This window comes from Chamaea fasciata, unplaced genomic scaffold (assembly GCF_029207755.1).
Source record: "Chamaea fasciata isolate MVZ Bird 193981 ecotype frontalis unplaced genomic scaffold, bChaFas1.0.hap1 SCAF_22, whole genome shotgun sequence".
In the NCBI taxonomy this organism is placed as follows: Eukaryota; Metazoa; Chordata; class Aves; order Passeriformes; family Sylviidae; genus Chamaea; species Chamaea fasciata.
This window is the reverse complement of record NW_027094107.1, coordinates 3,972,230-3,989,153: the sequence shown is the minus strand read 5'-3', so window position 1 is coordinate 3,989,153 and position 16,924 is coordinate 3,972,230. Positions and strand designations below refer to the sequence as shown.

Sequence of the window (16,924 nt, the reverse complement as noted above, 5' to 3'; positions counted from 1 at the left end):
CATGGTACACAGATGACATCATTCATTAGTATTCCATCTTGTAGTGTTAAATGATTCACTAGTTTCTTATGTTAATTAGGCCATACGTTCAGTCTTTCTCTTTTTGTCAGTGGGGTTTGGGTCAGCAGGTTTCTTGGGTCGGTGGTCTGTGAGTTGGTGTTGTGATCTCCCCATGCTGGAATCTCTCTTATCCACTCAGAGCTGATTCAGCACAGTACTTGAGTTAGCTTTGCTGGTTACATCCTTGTCTTGAGAGTTCTGCCAACTGTTCTGTGCTCCTAAATTCTGCATTCTCTGTGCCCACCATCAGTCCTTCTTCCCAAGCCTTGTTAACTTCCACCCGGGAATGAGATCACTGAAACCTGTCAAGCCCTAAACCTTAACAAGGGAACTTTATTGACACATAATTTGTCCTTCAAGCACTTGGACAGACCCCACAGGCCCCCACCGCGGTCACGCCCCCAGACCCCCATGGCTGCCGCCCTGCTCTCTTCCCACCGCCAGGGGGCGCCGTTCCCCGCGCCCTCCCTGCCCTCTCCTCTCTATGGTCCCCGGCTCACATCCACTTCCGCTTCCGCTAGCGCCTCCTCTCGGGGCCGCCGCCGCCGCCAAGATGGTGAGTGCTGGGGCTGGGCTGGGCTCCATCCGCCGCCATCCACCCCGGTGCTGCGCCGGGCCGGGCTCCCTCCGCTGCCGTGGGTGCGTGCTGGGCGGCCAGGCCGCTGCGGGGGCCTCCCCATGGCCAGATGGCAGCGCAGGGCCCGAGGGAAGGGGAAGGGCGGGAGCGGGGCCTTCGGAGCGGGATGTGGCCTGTGCGCAGCGGCCGTGACTGGCTTCTCTCCTTCTCCTCCAGGTAAACGTGCCGAAAACCCGCCGGACCTACTGCAAGAAGTGCGGGAAGCACCAGCCGCACAAGGTCACGCAGTACAAGAAGGGGAAGGACTCGCTCTACGCACAGGGTGAGGACGGGCTCGCTCCGGGGCGCGGCCCAGGGGAGCCCGGCTGTCCCTGTTTCGGGTGTCCCTGTCTCTCGGGTGTGCCCTGCACGGGCGGTGTAGATTGTAAAAACATTTGTATGGCTGGGGAGGAACAGCCTGACCTAAAGGATGTGCTGTACAGTAACGGGAGCTAAAAAAATAAGAGAAAGGGAGAAAAGCTAAGGACGTGTCAGCCCAAAGCAGTTTGGGGTGATTATCGTATAAGAAATGTTTAACTAATTAGGGAATGTGCTCTGGATGAACCTGGCTGGCTGTGAAAGCACAACTGGAGCCCAGGTCGAGGGAGAGCCCTGGCATGGGCTGTGAGTTTAAAATGTGCTGGGCCTTCGAGTCGAGGTGAAAAAAAAGTGAATCCAACGGTAGTTCTGCCATTAGTGATGTGGATTAATTTTGCAAATATCACCTGAACAGGACTCTGTAAATGTTTTTGGTCCTTTGTGTGCTGGCTTTGGGGATTTACTGTGCAGCACCCTTCTCTGCACAGAATAGATCAAGTCCCTTGACCCTGTGTGTGTGTGTTGAGTGCGCAGCGAGGGAAAGGTTCCACTTTTGGGGACAGCACAAGAGCTGTGGCCATGGGCCGAGCACAAGGCTGCTGTAGGAGGGAGGCACTGGTTCTGCTGGCATTTAGGAGATGCCAGCTGTGCCTGTGGCATCCCCTGGGCTGTTTGCTGAGCAGAGGCATTTTCCCCGCAGGAAAGAGGCGCTATGATCGGAAGCAGAGCGGATACGGGGGCCAGACAAAGCCCATCTTCCGTAAAAAGGTGAGTGAGGGGTGAGTGTTGCTCCTCAGGAGCAGCAGGCTGCCTTGGCAGCCCACAGGCCCAGCTGAGGGAGGGTTCCTCAGTGCTCTGGCTGTGTCAAGGCAGTTCTGTGCTGGCAGTGCAGGTGTCCCCTCCTCATCACAGAATGGATTGGGTGGGAAGGGACCTTAAATTCATCTTGTTCCAGCCCCCTGCCAAGGGCAGGGCCACTTTCCACTATCCCAGGTTGTTCCAAGGCCCATCCAGCCTGGCTTTGGACACTGCCAGGGATGGGGCAGCCACAGCTTCTCTGGGAAGCCTGGGCCCAGGCCTCACCACCCTCACAGGGAACAATTTCTTCCTACTCTGATCTACATCTCTGTCAGTGTGAAGCCATCTCCTGCGCCCTGTCACTCTGTGCTCTTGTAAAAAGTCCTTTTCCATCTCTCTTCTAAGTTCCCGTCAAATACATGGCTCATCTCCTTGCTATCCTGTCTTGTGGAGATGCTCCTCATTTTTAGGGCTGTGTTTGCAGAGCAGGTTCTCAGCTTTGATGCTGCAGGGGGGTGAGGTCTTTCTGGGAGGGATATTTGCAGTGAAAGGAATGTTTCCTTCACTGCCTGCCCAGGGGAAGGAGCTTGATGAAGGGAAAGGAGCTGTCTGCTTTCTTGGTGAGATGTTTACAGCAGGGAAGCAAAACCCAGTGGGTGGATTACTTTGTGTGAGCTGTTTGGTTGTGCTCATTGAGCTGCTTGGCTTGTTGCTGGGGAGCCCTGGTGTCCTGCTGGAGGTGTACAGGAAGCCTTCCAGCAAGAAGAGGAAAATGAGGCAGCAGGTTTGGAAGTTGACTTTGTGCCAGGAAGTGGGGAGACCTCACAGAAAATGCTTCTGCAAGCAGAGTGCATCAAACCCTGCATTGCTGGCACTCTACCTGTACATTGCAATCTCCATCTCTGTTTTTTCCCAGTCAGCATTTCTGGATGATTGGCTAAGGTTTTTAGCTGGTGGTTACAGCCCTGTCCAGCTGCTACAGCAGGCTCCCAGCTTTGGATTCTTCCCTCTGCAGTCTTTCAGGTTTCATCCAACTTCCTGAGTAGCTGCAGGCCTGCATTGAGCCCGTTGTGTCACTGCTCCTTCCAGAGAAAGTCTGCCAGTTGTGTTGCTACCAGTTGTTTCTTTTGCCCAGTTTTCCTCTGGATTTCCTCTGAGCACTGCTGGTTTGTGCTCCCACACTGTAGAAGTGTGAGTTGCTCTGTTCAGTGGAACAGACTTCTCCAGCATAGCTGATCCCTGCAGGGACCAGCCCTACCCCACTGAATGGTTTTGCCAGTGCCCTTTTTGTGAAGATACAGATCCACTTCACTCCTGTACTGATCCTTAAAGTGCCTTCTTGTTTTCAGTGGAGGGGGCCTGTGTTTGTAGTCCCTCTCTAGACTTGGGGAGCAAACTCAATGTTCAGGAGTGCAGGAAACAAGCCTTCCCTGAGAGTAGCAGTTTGTGTGCCTGGGGATGTGTGGTTCATTAAACACCCTGCTCCTCCTCTCCCAGGCCAAGACCACCAAGAAGATTGTGCTGAGGCTGGAGTGTGTGGAGCCCAACTGCAGGTCCAAGAGGATGCTGGCAATTAAGAGGTGCAAGCACTTTGAGCTGGGAGGAGACAAGAAGAGAAAGGTGCGTTTGTGTTCTGTGGGTGGCTGAGAAAGGGGGGCAGTACTCGGGGGAGAATAAACTCACTCTTGTCTCTTGTCTTGCTTCTTACAGGGCCAGGTGATCCAGTTCTGAGCATCATCCTACTCAGCGTTACGGACCATATTAAAGTAATTAGATTGATCCCTTGCTTTTTTAAATGTGTTTTCTCTTGGAGTGGGAGCTGTGAGTACATCAACTCAGCAGGGAGGAGTTGCTTGCAGAACCATTTAACAGAACAGTTTTTAACCTGGCTTTTGAAAAATCCTGCCAGTGGCTGGGCTGGGATCTCTTAACAGTGTCTCCAGGGTGTTTTTTAATGGGTGCCAGTGACTTCTCTGCATGAACATAGTGCAGGCTCTTTTATAAACTCCACTGAACAGCCCCTGCCCTTGGCTGTAGGCCCCTTTTTACAAACAGCTGTACTGCCGTAAGGAGCAAAGGCCTTGGAGCACCCAGTGGGTTTGGTACCTGCACCATTAGGCAGATGCCTAATTAGATAATTAGGCAGGTGCCATTAGCTGTGACAGATGAGAGGTGAGGGACAGCTCCATGGCTGTGGTTGTTCCTGGCACATGATTAAACAGGCCTCAGCTGCCTTCCCCTGTGCCAGCTGCTGCTGGCTCCTCTTAGCATTTTCCTTGAAGGAAGAAGGCCGAGCACAGCAGTAAAAGTTTCAAATGGAAACAACCAGAGTGTGGAAGGTTGTGGGGACAGCTTCCCCTTAGAGAGGAACATTTCTGTGAGTAGGAAGTCTGCTGTTAGCAGGTGCTGGGAATGCAATGCAGAGTTCATCCTTAAGGGCGACTTTCTTGTAGTGGAAATGGAGCTGGAGGATGGAGAGATGCCTCTTCACATCTTCATGATGATTGAGAGCACTCAGTTACTGAATTGTATGGGAATCTGTGTTTTTGCTTTTTAAATACTGGCTGATGTGATGGCCTTTTCAGATTTGTGTAGGCAGTGGTGGCTTTAGCCTGTGGGGTGGACTGTATGGCTGTATTACATCAGCTTCACTGAATGCGGTTTCTAGTAATCCTGACAAATTTCACAAAAACTTACATGACTGGAACAAACTGGCCTGTTTTCTAAACCATGATTTAATTTTGGATACCATGCTGTACTCTTGTACACTGCAAGTAAGAAAAAGCACAGCCTTTTAAAGGGATTTTAATCAAAGTGCTTAATCACAGAAGAGCAAATCAAGAAATCCTGATTGTATTGTAGTCAGAAGAGAATATAATTGCACATCATGGTTGATTAAGTGATTATCCATCTCCTGTCTTGGAGAGCCCATATTATTCAACCTAAAGGCTGCTGCCAGCAGTGGGAAGCGAGCACACCCAGATTTCTGGGAGGCATTCATGGAGGATTCATGGAGAAAGGGGACTCCAGTGGCCATGTGAAGGGTGGAGAGGGAGTTGTCATTTAAAAGGAAGTGACAGCCACTGGTGAGAGATTCCTGGAGTGAGGGGAAAGCCTCAAAAACTTGAGTTCTAAGGCATGATAGCAGCTGTCAAGAAAGTTGCTAAGACGTGCAATGGTTCATGCCGGTCCCTGAGTTAAAAGATTGAAGTGCATGTCCATGCTCTGAAGTGTTGGGTTTCCTCAGCAGGGGTGGGAGCAGCTTTTCTTGGACTGTGTCCTGGTCTGGAAAAGAGCAAGGTGGCCAAGGCGTGTTTTTCTACTGTCCCTGAAATGCTCAAGGACAGCTGTAAGATGCTGTCTGTGCATCCCTTGCCTTTCCTTGCTTGGTAGTGGCAGTGGGCATAAACAGTTGACTCCTGAGCCCCTTGGAGGAAGAGTCAGGTGAGATGTCAGGGAAAGGGGCACTGCTCTGCTGTTCACCCTTTCTCTGTTACCTCTTGATGATGGAGTGATGGCTATTTGTCCCATTAGGCCGAAGGTTCAGATAATGAATGCCTGAGAAAAAAGGCACCTGCTTGGAAGAAGGAGATGAGTTTTTCTGCCACAAGTTCAGGCAGAGCCTAAGGCTTAGGAGAAGATTGTCCTTGTGCTGCCTACAGTGGCAGGACTTTGAGCAGCACAGTGCCTGTGGGGTTCACCTCCACGCTCAGGGAGGAGATCCAGCTGTAAACGCCCCAGTCCCTGCTGGCTGGCAGCACCTGTTGGATGGAGCAGGCTGGGTTGCAGGCCAGCCCATTGCCCAGGAAGGTCAGGGAGAAGGTGAAGTTCTGGGGTCCTCCAATCTCCTGCTGGTTCAGCACTGCCACAGCGTAGGCTCGGTCAGACAGGGGCCGCTCCCACAGCTGAAAGTTCTTGTCCTGCCAAGGAGGAAACAAACCCAGGGCTTAGGCTGGAGTGGTGGTCTTGATGCCTGTTCCAGCAGCCTTCAGGAATGAACCAGCTCACTGGGCTCCTGTTCCAAACCCTGAGCACCTGTCCATGCAAGCCCAGCCCTCTGCTGCTGTACCTTAAAAAGCTGGTATCCCTGCTTGCCCAGCGGATCCTGGTTGATGGCGATCACCTCTCGGTTCTGGAGCAGAGACTTGGCCTCGGGCCCGATGTGCCGCAGGTCGTTGGACATGAAGAGGGGCGCGGCCATGATGGCCCACATGGCCATCTGAGTCACCGACTGGTCCCAGCTCAGCCCAAAGTTCCCAATCACCAGCTATGACAAGCAAACAAAAAGTGCCTGGTAGCGCTGCTTGCTGAGGAGAAATGGGGCCACCAGCCTCAGGAAATCACAGGGTGGGACCTCTCTGTGGAACCTGGCTAGATAGGCTGAGTGCCAGCAGCAGGACCAGCTAGTTGGGAAAAGCAAGGCATGACTGCGTGGCAATTTAGGATCAGTCCTTGGTGGAAGGGAAGAAAGCTCTTTTAAGTGGCTGGGCAGTGTTTAGGATGCTTTGGGATTCAGATCCTTGTAATGCTGGCACCCAGGGGTTTTCACTCTGGTGGGATATCAGCACTTTAAAGACTGTGCCCCAATGGCACACCTGTGTTCTGAGCTGGTACTGCTTGTGGAGGCTGCATGACACAAAGATGGTGCTTCCTTGGTACTACCCATAGCTGAAGTTCTCTTTCCCTTCCTACCCTGGACCTTCTCATCAAAATCCTGATGCTAGGGTCCCATCAGAGCCCTTCCCCTCAGTGTTTCTCCACCAGTTCTCTCCCTTCTCATTCTCAGCCTGCAGCTGAGGGAAGTTGGTTTTTGCTAAAGCTTCAGGTGGGGTGGGTGTTGCTGTACTTGCCATGTCAGGATCGTTCCAGCCCCCTGGCCCAGCTATCTTCACAATGGTGTCCTGGTGAAGTGCTGTCCAGTCTAAGATACTCTTGATGCTGCTCCAGGAGTCATAGACATCATAGAAGTTCCTCCAGTGGTTGCAGTACTGTTTGATCTCTGTGTAATTGGGCTGCCAGAACAATGAGTGTGATTAGATAGAGCACCTGGCTGTACAGCAAGTGTCAACAAGGCTAGAGTGGACCAAAGGTAGCTTGGGAGAGAACCAGGATAACACCTTCCATCACCAGCTATCTGGATGATGTAGTGCATGTTGATTCCCTTGAATGTTCTGTGGCCAGTAACTCCACTCTGACATGTTCCAGACAACACTATTGCACCCCTTGGAAGAACAGTTGTGACCACCAGCTCTGTTGCAAAATTCCCTCACAAATTTTACTGAAGGTGTGACAAAGCCAGTGGAATTAAACTGTAATTTCCCAGTAATTATTGCTATTTCTTGGGTTTACACCCTTTGGTGAGTAATGCATTTAATTCCAGTGGGAGGGAATGGCACCATCCTGTCACAGTGGCATGGGGAAGCCAGCTGTAAGTGGAGGGCAGCGTGTCAGTCACAGACCCTGGCTGGCAGGAATCTGTCACTGAACAATGTCACAAAACCTCTCTGGTGGTCCCTAGAGCTGCGTGCAAGGCTGAGCCTGCAGCACTGTGTGTCCAGGAGGAATTAACACTGAGCTATCTGCTAGGCTGTGTGTCTGCATTGCCAATGGTTTGCTGCTTGGCTCCTTAGAGAGAGGAAGCAGATGAATGCTGTGTTTTTTTTGGCACGCTCCATCTGGCCTGTGCCTTCATGCTGCAGGATTCTATTGAATCTGTTTCAGCAGAGCAATGGTTCAGCAACGCTTCAGGGCTCTGGAAGGGAAAGTTTTTTTCCTCCATTTTACAGCCTTGTTCCCTGTCGGAATGGAGAGCAGCAAGTTTCTCAGGATGCTGTTTTGCAATCCTAAATGTTTCTCACTTCTTCCCACTTGAGCCCCAGGATAAACCTTGGGAAGCATTTCTTACCTGCTGCACAGGCCTGAGGTAGAAAGGCCACTCACAGGAGTACACAATGCTCCTTCCAGTCCTGTTCAGGGCCAGGGACATGCGCCTGTATCCTAAAGGAAGAGGACAGACAGAGCTTTAACAACCTCCTTGGCCACACAGCAGAACTAACCCAATGTCACAGGTTCAGGTTTCAGTTCAACTCTTACAAAATTAAGACTGAACACATTTTTGTGGTTGAGACACCACAGGGAGGACTGGGGAATTTAAAGTCTGCAGCTGGTCACCTGCCTCCCAAGGACAGGAGCATTGCTTGGGCAGGCTGTCGCTCCAAGACTGCTGATCCCTTTGTACACACAGCCAGGGGAAGAGGTTAAAAGCTTTGCTCCATGGCATTTTTCCTCCAGATACCCAGGAAACACAAGTCAGTATCTATCAAGCAGTGCAGCTTTGCTGGCTAATGTAGGAGTACGTTCTCATGTGGCACTTGTGCCATATGGACTGGGCAGGACAGCAGAAGCTCCAGTTTTTCCTGTCCTTGTCCCCAAACAGCCCTGTTAAGTCCCTTCCAATTGGAAGAGAGGGAATGAGAAGTCTGCTCTCTCCTCTGGAACTGCTTCATTACAACTGGATTGTATCTGGGTTACACATAAGATCCAACAGGAGCTCTCAGCTCAGCTGTCACTCAGAGTGCTGAGCTGTGGCAGTTGGCATATGCCCCACCATCTGGTGTCGATGGCACTGTCACTTGGGCAGGTTCTCCCTGCCAGGCAGAGACAGGACTTTGTGCAGGACTCCTGCTGCCAAACACAGTGGTGCTGACTCTGCCAGCAGCCAGAGAGCCCAGTCAAGAGAAAAAAGCTTTCCAAGTTGAAGTGTTCTTCCCATAAATCTACTCCTGTGGCACTGGGATTTGCCTGTGCTTCAGGAGAGTCTGTTGCCAAGTCCCCTCAGCACAGGGAGCTGCTGAGCTTTTAGCTGCTGGCTTTGTGCAAATAACTTCTGAAGTGCTATTTACACTGGTGTGCTTTAAAAGGAAAACCCCAGTAGGATTTTGATGCCATAACTGCCTTCATTTTTATCTGTTAAAAGTCCTCCTAACTGCTCCTTTCATGGCTGACACAAGCTGTTGCAGCTTCAGGCTGATTCACGTTGACGAGGCCCCACCAAAGGGATTAAGGGTTAGGTGTGTGAAACGCTCTGGGCTCTCCAGTGCAGGCACTGCAGAAGAGTAAAGCCTGTGCTAAGTTAATAGCTGAGGGAGCAGCCTGCAGAACCATCCCCAGAGCACACAGCTGATGTGTCTGTGCTCACTGTGATCTGGGCTCTGGCTGAGAAAGCTTTTCTAAACTGTCCTTGAAGGAGAGCTCCAGGAGACTGAGCAGGTAAAAACACTCAACACAGCAGTGCTCAACGCCTTGGCCTTGAGAACAGATTTGCTTTTGTAAGCAAGTTCCTTAAATGAGTATGCTCAGGGAAAAACGAGTCCCTGGAGCCTGAAGCTGGGCCTAGAATTGCTGCTGCCTGCAGAACATTCCCACCCATGGGAATAGCTGCCTTGAGCCCATGCCTACCTTCCGCCAGCAGGTCCAGTGAGTCAGAGTTGCAGCCATCAAACTTGAGCAGGTCCACACCCCAGGAAGCAAATGTCTGGGCATCCAGGTCATAGTGGTTGTAGCTGCCAGGGAAGCCAGCACACGTCTTCTTCCCAACATCGCTGTAGATCCCCAGCTTCAGACCCTTGGAGTGGACCTGTGTGTGCAGACAGAAACAGACCCTGGGATGGGGAGGCCACAAAGAACAAGAGAATTTGGCGCAGCAAGGGAAGCAAAGCCCCACGGTGGCAGGCAGTGGTGCAGCCATACCCACCCCGCCGCCCTGCCCTCCTGGCTCCCAGGCCGGGTCACCGCCGTGCCGTGGTGGCACTCACGTAGTCGGCCAGCCTGCGGATCCCGCTGGGGAAGCGTTTGGGGTCCGCCTGCAGCCTGCCCTGCTCGTCCCGCGTCGGGGCCATCCAGCAGTCGTCGATGCAGACGAACTCGTAGCCGGCGTCCCTCCAGCCGTCGGCGGCCATCCTGTCAGCCATCTCCACGAACAGCTGCTCGCTGGGCGCGGGCAGGGCGCACGGCCGGGAGAGAAAGCGGAGAAGGCCTGATGTCCACCACCGGCACACGGGGAAGGCGCAGCGGGTGCCAGAGCACCGGGCCGGTGGTAGACATCAGACGGGGTGCCCGCGCCCCGCGGCCGTACCTGATGCAGCGGCGCGGCTCGGCGGCGCAATCGGTGGCGCAGAGGAAGCGCTCCCAGTGCAGCCAGCCCATGGGCGGTGTCCGCGCCAAACCGTTGTCCAGCGCCAGCGCCGCCGTCACCGCGGCCGCCGCCGCTGCCACCCAGCGCAGCACCCACCGCACCGCCGCCATCGCCCCGCCGCGCCGCGGGACTGCCGCCTGTTTGACAGCCCGGGGGCCCAGTGCTCAGAGAGCCGGCATGCGGGGCTGAGCGGAAAACCAATCGCTGTGGAGCAGCGCCTGCCCGAACCGCCAATCCCGGGCAGCGCAGCGAATATCGGCCCGCCCCCAACCGAAAGTCACGTGGGGCGGTGTCACGTGACTAAGGTGGCGGGCACACGGCGGAGGGGCCGGGAGGTGCCGGGGGAGCCGCGCCCGGGGCGGCCCCGCCCCTGTGCCCGCCGGCACCGTGCCCGGCTGGCCGGGACACCAGTGACACGTGGCCGGTACAGCAGTAGTGTGGCCAGCAGGACCACCTAGGGGACAGCCAGGGCACCCCCATGGACACCTAGGGGACTGCCAGGGCTCCCCCAGGGACAGCCAGAGCACCCCCAGTGACACCTAAGGGACAGTCAGAGCACCCCCAGGGACACCTGGGGGACTGTCAGGGCACCCCTGGGGACAGCCAAGGCACCCCCAGGGACATTTAGGGGACAGCCAGGGCACCCCCAGTGACACCTAGGGGACAGTCAGGGCATCCCCAGGGACAGCCAGGGCACCCCCAGGGACAACAAAGGGACAGCCAGGGCACCCCAAGGACACCTAGGGGACACCCAGGGCACTCCCAGGGACAACAAAGGGACAGCCAGGGCACCCCCAGGGACACATAGGAGACAGCCAGGGTACCCTACGGGACACCTAGGGGACTGCCAGGGCACCACCAAGGACAGGCAGGGCACCCCCAGGGACACGTAAGGGACAGCCAGGGCACCCCCAGGGAAAGCCAGGGCACTCCCAGGGATACCTAGGGGACAACCAGGGCACCCTAGGGACAGCCAGGGCCCCCTCAGGGCCAGCCAGGGCACTCGCAGGTACCTAGGGGACAGCGAGTACACCAACAAGGACACCTAGGAAACAGCCAGGGCACCCCCAGCGACAGCCAGGACACCCCAGGGACACCTAGGGGACAGCCAGGGCACCCCCAGGGACAGGCAGGGCACCCCCAGGGACACCAAGGGGACTGCCAGGGAACTCCCAGGGACACCTAGGGGATAGCCAGGGCCCCCAAAGGGACAGCCAGGGCATTCCCAGGGAAACCTAAGGGACAGCACGGGCACCCCCAGGGACACCTAGGGGACAGCCAGAGCATTCCCAGGGACACCTTGGGACAGCCAGAGCACCCCGAGGGACAGGCAGGGCAGCCCCAGGGACAGCCAGGGCACCCCCAGGGACACCTAAGGGACAGACAGGGCACCCCAAGGACAGCCAGGGCACCCCAGGGACACGTAGGGGACAGCAAGGGCACCCCCAGGGACATTTAGGGGACAGCCTGGGCACCCTCAGGGACACATAGAGGACAGTAAGGGCATCCCCAGGGACTACCAGGGCACCCCCAGGGGCAAAAAAGGGACAGCCAGGGCCCCCTCAGGGACAGCCAGGGAACCCCAGGGACACCAAAGGGACAGCCAGGGCACCCCAGGGACACATAAGGGACAGCCAGGGCACCCCAGGAACAGCCAGGACACCACCAGGGAAACCTAAGGGACAGCCAGGGCACCCCCAGGGACACCTAGGGGACAGCAAGGGCACCCCCAGGGAATCCCCAGGGACAGCCAGGGCACCCACAGGGACAACAAAGGGACAGCCAGGGCACGCCAGGGACACCTAGGGGACACCCAGGGCACCCCCAGGGACAACAAAGGGACAGCCAGGGCACCCCCAGGGACACATAGGAGACAGCCAGGGTACCCTACGGGACACCTAGGGGACAGCCAGGGCACCCCCAGGGACAGCCAGGGAAACCCCAGGGACACCTAAGGGACAGCCAGGGTACCCCCAGGGACAGCCAGGGCACCCCCAGGGACACGTGGGGGACAGACAGGGCACCCCAAGGACAGCCAGGGCACCCCCAGGGACACCTAAGGGACAGACAGGTCACTCCAAGGACAGCCAGGGCACCCCCAGGGAATCCTAAGGGACAGCCAGGGCACCCCAGGGACACTTAAGGGAGAGCCAGGGAACCCCCAGGGACACCTAAGGGACAGCCAGCGCACCCCCAGGGACATTTAGGGGACAGCCTGGGCAGCCTCAGGGACACCTAGAGGACAGTCAGGGCCCCCTCAGGGACAGCCAGGGAACCCCAGGGACACCAAAGGGACAGCCAGGGCACCCCAGGGACACCTAAGGGACAGCCAGGGCACCCCAGGAACAGCCAGGACACCACCAGGGACACCTAAGGGACAGCCAGGGCACCCCCAGGGACACCTAGGGGACAGCAAGGGCACCCCCAGGGAATCCTAAGGGACAGCCAGGGCACCCCAGGGACACATAGGGGACAGTCAGGGAATCCCCAGGGACAGCCAGGGCACCCACAGGGACAACAAAGGGACAGCCAGGGCACGCCAGGGACACCTAGGGGACACCCAGGGCACCCCCAGGGACAACAAAGGGACAGCCAGGGCACCCCCAGGGACACATAGGAGACAGCCAGGGTACCCTACGGGACACCTAGGGGACAGCCAGGGCACCCCCAGGGACAGCCAGGGAAACCCCAGGGACACCTAAGGGACAGCCAGGGTACCCCCAGGGACAGCCAGGGCACCCCCAGGGACACGTGGGGGACAGACAGGGCACCCCAAGGACAGCCAGGGCACCCCCAGGGACACCTAAGGGACAGACAGGTCACCCCAAGGACAGCCAGGGCACCCCCAGGGAATCCTAAGGGAAAGCCAGGGCACCCCAGGGACACTTAAGGGAGAGCCAGGGAACCCCCAGGGACACCTAAGGGACAGCCAGCGCACCCCCAGGGACATTTAGGGGACAGCCTGGGCAGCCTCAGGGACACCTAGAGGACAGTCAGGGCCCCCTCAGGGACAGCCAGGGAACCCCAGGGACACCAAAGGGACAGCCAGGGCACCCCAGGGACACCTAAGAAACAGCCAGGGAACCCCAGGGACAACAAGGGCACCCCCAGGGACAGGTAGGGGAAAGCCAGAGCACCACAGGGACAGCCAGGGCACTCCCAGGGACACCTAGGGGACACCCAGGGCACCCCCAGGGACACATAGGAGACAGCCAGGGTACCCTACGGGACACCTAGGGGACAGCCAGGGCACCCCCAGGGACAGCCAGGGAAACCCCAGGGACACCTAAGGGACAGCCAGGGTACCCCCAGGGACAGCCAGGGCACCCCAGGGACAGCCAGGGCACCCCCAGGGACACGTAGAGGACAGCCATGGCACCCCAGGGACAGCCAGGGTACCCCAGGGACACCTAGGGGACAGCCAGAGCACCCCAAGGACAGCCAGGGCACCCCTAGGGACACCAAGGGGACAGCCAGAGCACCCCAAGGACAGCCAGGGCACCCCCAGGGACACCAAGGGGACAGCCAGAGCACCCCAAGGACAGCCAGGGCACCCCCAGGGACACACTGGGCACCCCCAGGGACACGTAGGGGACAGCCATGGCACCCCAGGGACAGCCAGGGTACCCCAGGGACACCTAGGGGACAGCCAGAGCACCCCAAGGACAGCCAGGGCACCCCTAGGGACACCAAGGGGACAGCCAGAGCACCCCAAGGACAGCCAGGGCACCCCCAGGGACACACTGGGCACCCCCAGGGACACGTAGGGGACAGCAAGGGCACCCCCAGGGACATTTAGGGGACAGCCTGGGCACCCTCAGGGACACATAGAGGACAGTAAGGGCATCCCCAGGGACTACCAGGGCATCCCCAGGGGCAAAAAAGGGACAGCCAGGGCCCCCTCAGGGACAGCCAGGGAACCCCAGGGACACCAAAGGGACAGCCAGGGCACCCCAGGGACACCTAAGGGACAGCCAGGGCACCCCAGGAACAGCCAGGACACCACCAGGGAAACCTAAGGGACAGCCAGGGCACCCCCAGGGACACCTAGGGGACAGCAAGGGCACCCCCAGGGAATCCTAAGGGACAGCCAGGGCACCCCAGGGACACATAGGGGACAGTCAGGGAATCCCCAGGGACAGCCAGGGCACCCACAGGGACAACAAAGGGACAGCCAGGGCACGCCAGGGACACCTAGGGGACACCCAGGGCACCCCCAGGGACAACAAAGGGACAGCCAGGGCACCCCCAGGGACACATAGGAGACAGCCAGGGTACCCTACGGGACACCTAGGGGACAGCCAGGGCACCCCCAGGGACAGCCAGGGCACCCCCAGGGACACGTGGGGGACAGACAGGGCACCCCAAGGACAGCCAGGGCACCCCCAGGGACACCTAAGGGACAGACAGGTCACTCCAAGGACAGCCAGGGCACCCCCTGGGAATCCTAAGGGACAGCCAGGGCACCCCAGGGACACTTAAGGGAGAGCCAGGGAACCCCCAGGGACACCTAATGGACAGCCAGCGCACCCCCAGGGACATTTAGGGGACAGCCTGGGCAGCCTCAGGGACACCTAGAGGACAGTCAGGGCCCCCTCAGGGACAGCCAGGGAACCCCAGGGACACCAAAGGGACAGCCAGGGCACCCCAGGGACACCTAAGAAACAGCCAGGGAACCCCAGGGACAACAAGGGCACCCCCAGGGACAGGTAGGGGAAAGCCAGAGCACCACAGGGACAGCCAGGGCACTCCCAGGGACACCTAGGGGACAGCCCGGGAACTCCAGGGACAGCCAGCGCACCCCAAGGGACAACTAGGGGACAGCCAAGGCACCCCAAGGACAGCCAGGGCACCCCCAGGGCCACCTAAGGGACAGCCAGGGCACTCCAGGGACACCGAGGGCAGGGCACAGCCAGGGCACCCGCAGGGACACCTAGGGGACAGGCAGGGCACCCCCAGGGACACCAAGGGGACAGCCAAGGCAACCCCAGGGACCCCTAGGGGACAGCCAGGGCACCCCAGGGACAGCCAGGGCACCCCCAGGGACACCTAGGGGACAGCCAGGGCACTCCCAGGGACACCTAGGGGACAGCCAGGGTACCCCAAGGACAGACAGGGCACCCCAGGGACAGCTAGGGGACAGCCAGAGCACCCCAGGTACAGCCAGGGCACCCTCAGTGACATCTAGGGGACAGCCAGGGCACCCCAGGGACACCAAGAGGAACCCCCAGGGCACCCCCAGGGATACCTAGGGGACAGCCAGGGCACTCCCAGGGACACCTAGGGGACAGCCAGGGCACCCCCAGGGACACCTAGGGGACAGCCAGGGGGCCCCAGGGACACCTAGGGCACAGCCAGGGTAGCTCAGGGACACGTAGGGGACCCAGGGCACTTCAGGGACAGCCAGGGCACCCCAGGGACAACAGGGGCACCCCCAGGGACGGCCAGGGCACCACCAGGGACACATAGGGCACAGCCAGGGCACCCTAGGGACATCCAGGACACCACCAGGGACACCAAGGGGACAGCCAGGGCACTCCAGTGACAGCCAGGGCACCCCCAGGGACACCTAGGGGACAGCCAGGGCACCCCAGGGACAGCCAGGGCACCTCCAGGCACACCGAGGGGACAGCCAGAGCACCTCCAGGGACAGCCAGGGCACCCCCAGGGACACCAAGGGGACCGCCAGGGCACCCCCAGGGACACCTAGGGGACAGTCAAGGCAACCCCAGGGACACCTAGGGGACAGCCAGGGCACCCCCAGGGACACCGAGGGGATAGCCAGGGCACCCCAGGGACACCTAGGGGACAAGCAGGGCACTCCAGGGAAGGCCAGGGCACACCCAGGGACACCAAGGGGACAGCCAGGGCACTCCCAGGAACACCTAGGGGACAGCCAGGGCACCCCAGGGCACCCACAGGGACGGCCAGGCCACCCTCAGGGACACCTAGGGGACAGCCAGGGCACCCCAGGGCACCCCCAGGGACAGCCAGGGCACCCCCAGGGACACGTAGGGGACAGCCAGGGCACCCCAGGGATAGCCAGGGCACCCCCAGGGACACCTCGGGGACAGCAAGGGCACCCCAGGGACACGTAGAAGACAGCCTACGCACCCCAGGGACAGCCAGGGAACTCCCAGGGACACCCAGGAGACCCCCAGGGACACCTAGGGGACAGCCAGGGCACCCCCAGGGACACCAAGGGGACAGCCAAGGCAACCCCAGGGACACCTAGGGGTCAGCCAAGGCAACCCCAGGGACACCTAGGTGACAGCCAGGGCACCCCAGGGACAGCCAGGGCACCGCCACGGACACCTAAGGGACAGCCAGGGCATGCCCAGGGACACCTAGGGGACAGCCAGGGCACTCCATGGGACAAACTGGGCACTCCCAGAGACACCCTGGGCACTCCCAGAGACACCTAGGGGGCAGCCAGGGCACCCCCTGGGACACCGAGGGGACAGCCAAAACAACCCCAGGGACACCTAGGGGACAGCCAGGGCACACCCAGAGCACCCCAGGGACACGTAGGGGATAGCCAGGGCACCCCAGGGACACCTAAGAGACAGCCAATGCACCCCCAGGGACACCGAGGGGACAGCCAGGGATCTCCCAGGGACACCTAGGGCACAGCCAGGGCACCCGCAGGGCCAACTAGGGGACAGGCAGGGCACCCCCAGGGACACCAAGGGGACAGCCAAGGCAACCCCAGGGACACCTAGGGGACAGCCAGGGCACCCCCAGGGAAAGCCAGGGCACCCCCAGGGACACGTACGGGACAGCCAGGGCACCCCAGGGACAGCCAGGGCACCCCCAGGGACAACAAAGGGACAGCCAGGGCACCCCAAGGACACCTAGGGGACACCCAGGGCACCCCCAGGGACAACAAAGGGACAGCCAGGGCACCCCCAGGGACACATAGGAGACAGCCAGGGTAC

General features: G+C 58.9%; 2 protein-coding genes across 3 annotated transcripts; one reads left to right on the top strand and one right to left on the bottom strand.

Annotated features, from left to right (window-relative positions):
- The first annotated feature begins 541 nt into the window (after positions 1-541).
- On the top strand, positions 542-3,571 carry RPL36A (ribosomal protein L36a). The gene is made up of 5 exons (XM_066202552.1): positions 542-616; positions 854-959; positions 1,695-1,762; positions 3,290-3,412; positions 3,503-3,571. Exons 1-5 carry the CDS (start codon positions 545-547, stop codon positions 3,521-3,523), a joined length of 390 nt encoding a protein of 129 aa, XP_066058649.1. The 5' UTR covers positions 542-544; the 3' UTR covers positions 3,524-3,571.
- Positions 3,572-4,479: 908 nt separating this feature from the next.
- Positions 4,480-15,170, bottom strand: GLA (galactosidase alpha). Of its 2 annotated transcripts, XM_066202546.1 has the most exons (8): positions 15,133-15,170; positions 9,901-10,082; positions 9,607-9,827; positions 9,251-9,428; positions 7,698-7,789; positions 6,643-6,804; positions 5,862-6,059; positions 4,480-5,712 (listed from the first exon to the last, which is right to left on the bottom strand). In XM_066202546.1, the coding sequence occupies exons 1-8, from the start codon at positions 15,168-15,170 to the stop codon at positions 5,449-5,451; spliced, it is 1,335 nt and encodes a 444-aa protein (XP_066058643.1). In that variant the 3' UTR covers positions 4,480-5,448. The 2 variants fall into 2 exon arrangements, with proteins under 2 accessions (XP_066058643.1, XP_066058644.1); XM_066202547.1 differs by lacking the exon at positions 15,133-15,170 and having other exon boundaries at positions 4,481-5,712; positions 9,607-9,781; positions 9,927-10,096.
- Positions 15,171-16,924: the final 1,754 nt, after the last annotated feature.

Excerpts from the sequence above, each read along its gene's own strand:
- GLA (XM_066202546.1), bottom strand. The coding sequence starts at position 15,170 with ATGTCACTGAGGGTGCCCTGGCTGTACCTGGGGTGCTC. Across the intron at positions 10,083-15,132 it reads TGGCTGTACCTGGGGTGCTC|GTGGGTGCTGCGCTGGGTGG; the intron begins TGGCTGTCCCCT and ends GGCGGCGGTGCG. Across the intron at positions 6,060-6,642 it reads GCTGGAACGATCCTGACATG|CTGGTGATTGGGAACTTTGG; the intron begins GCAAGTACAGCA and ends TGCTTGTCATAG.
- RPL36A (XM_066202552.1), top strand. The coding sequence starts at position 545 with ATGGTCCCCGGCTCACATCCACTTCCGCTTCCGCTAGCGCCTCCTCTC. Across the intron at positions 960-1,694 it reads GGACTCGCTCTACGCACAGG|GAAAGAGGCGCTATGATCGG; the intron begins GTGAGGACGGGC and ends TTTTCCCCGCAG. Across the intron at positions 1,763-3,289 it reads AGCCCATCTTCCGTAAAAAG|GCCAAGACCACCAAGAAGAT; the intron begins GTGAGTGAGGGG and ends CTCCTCTCCCAG.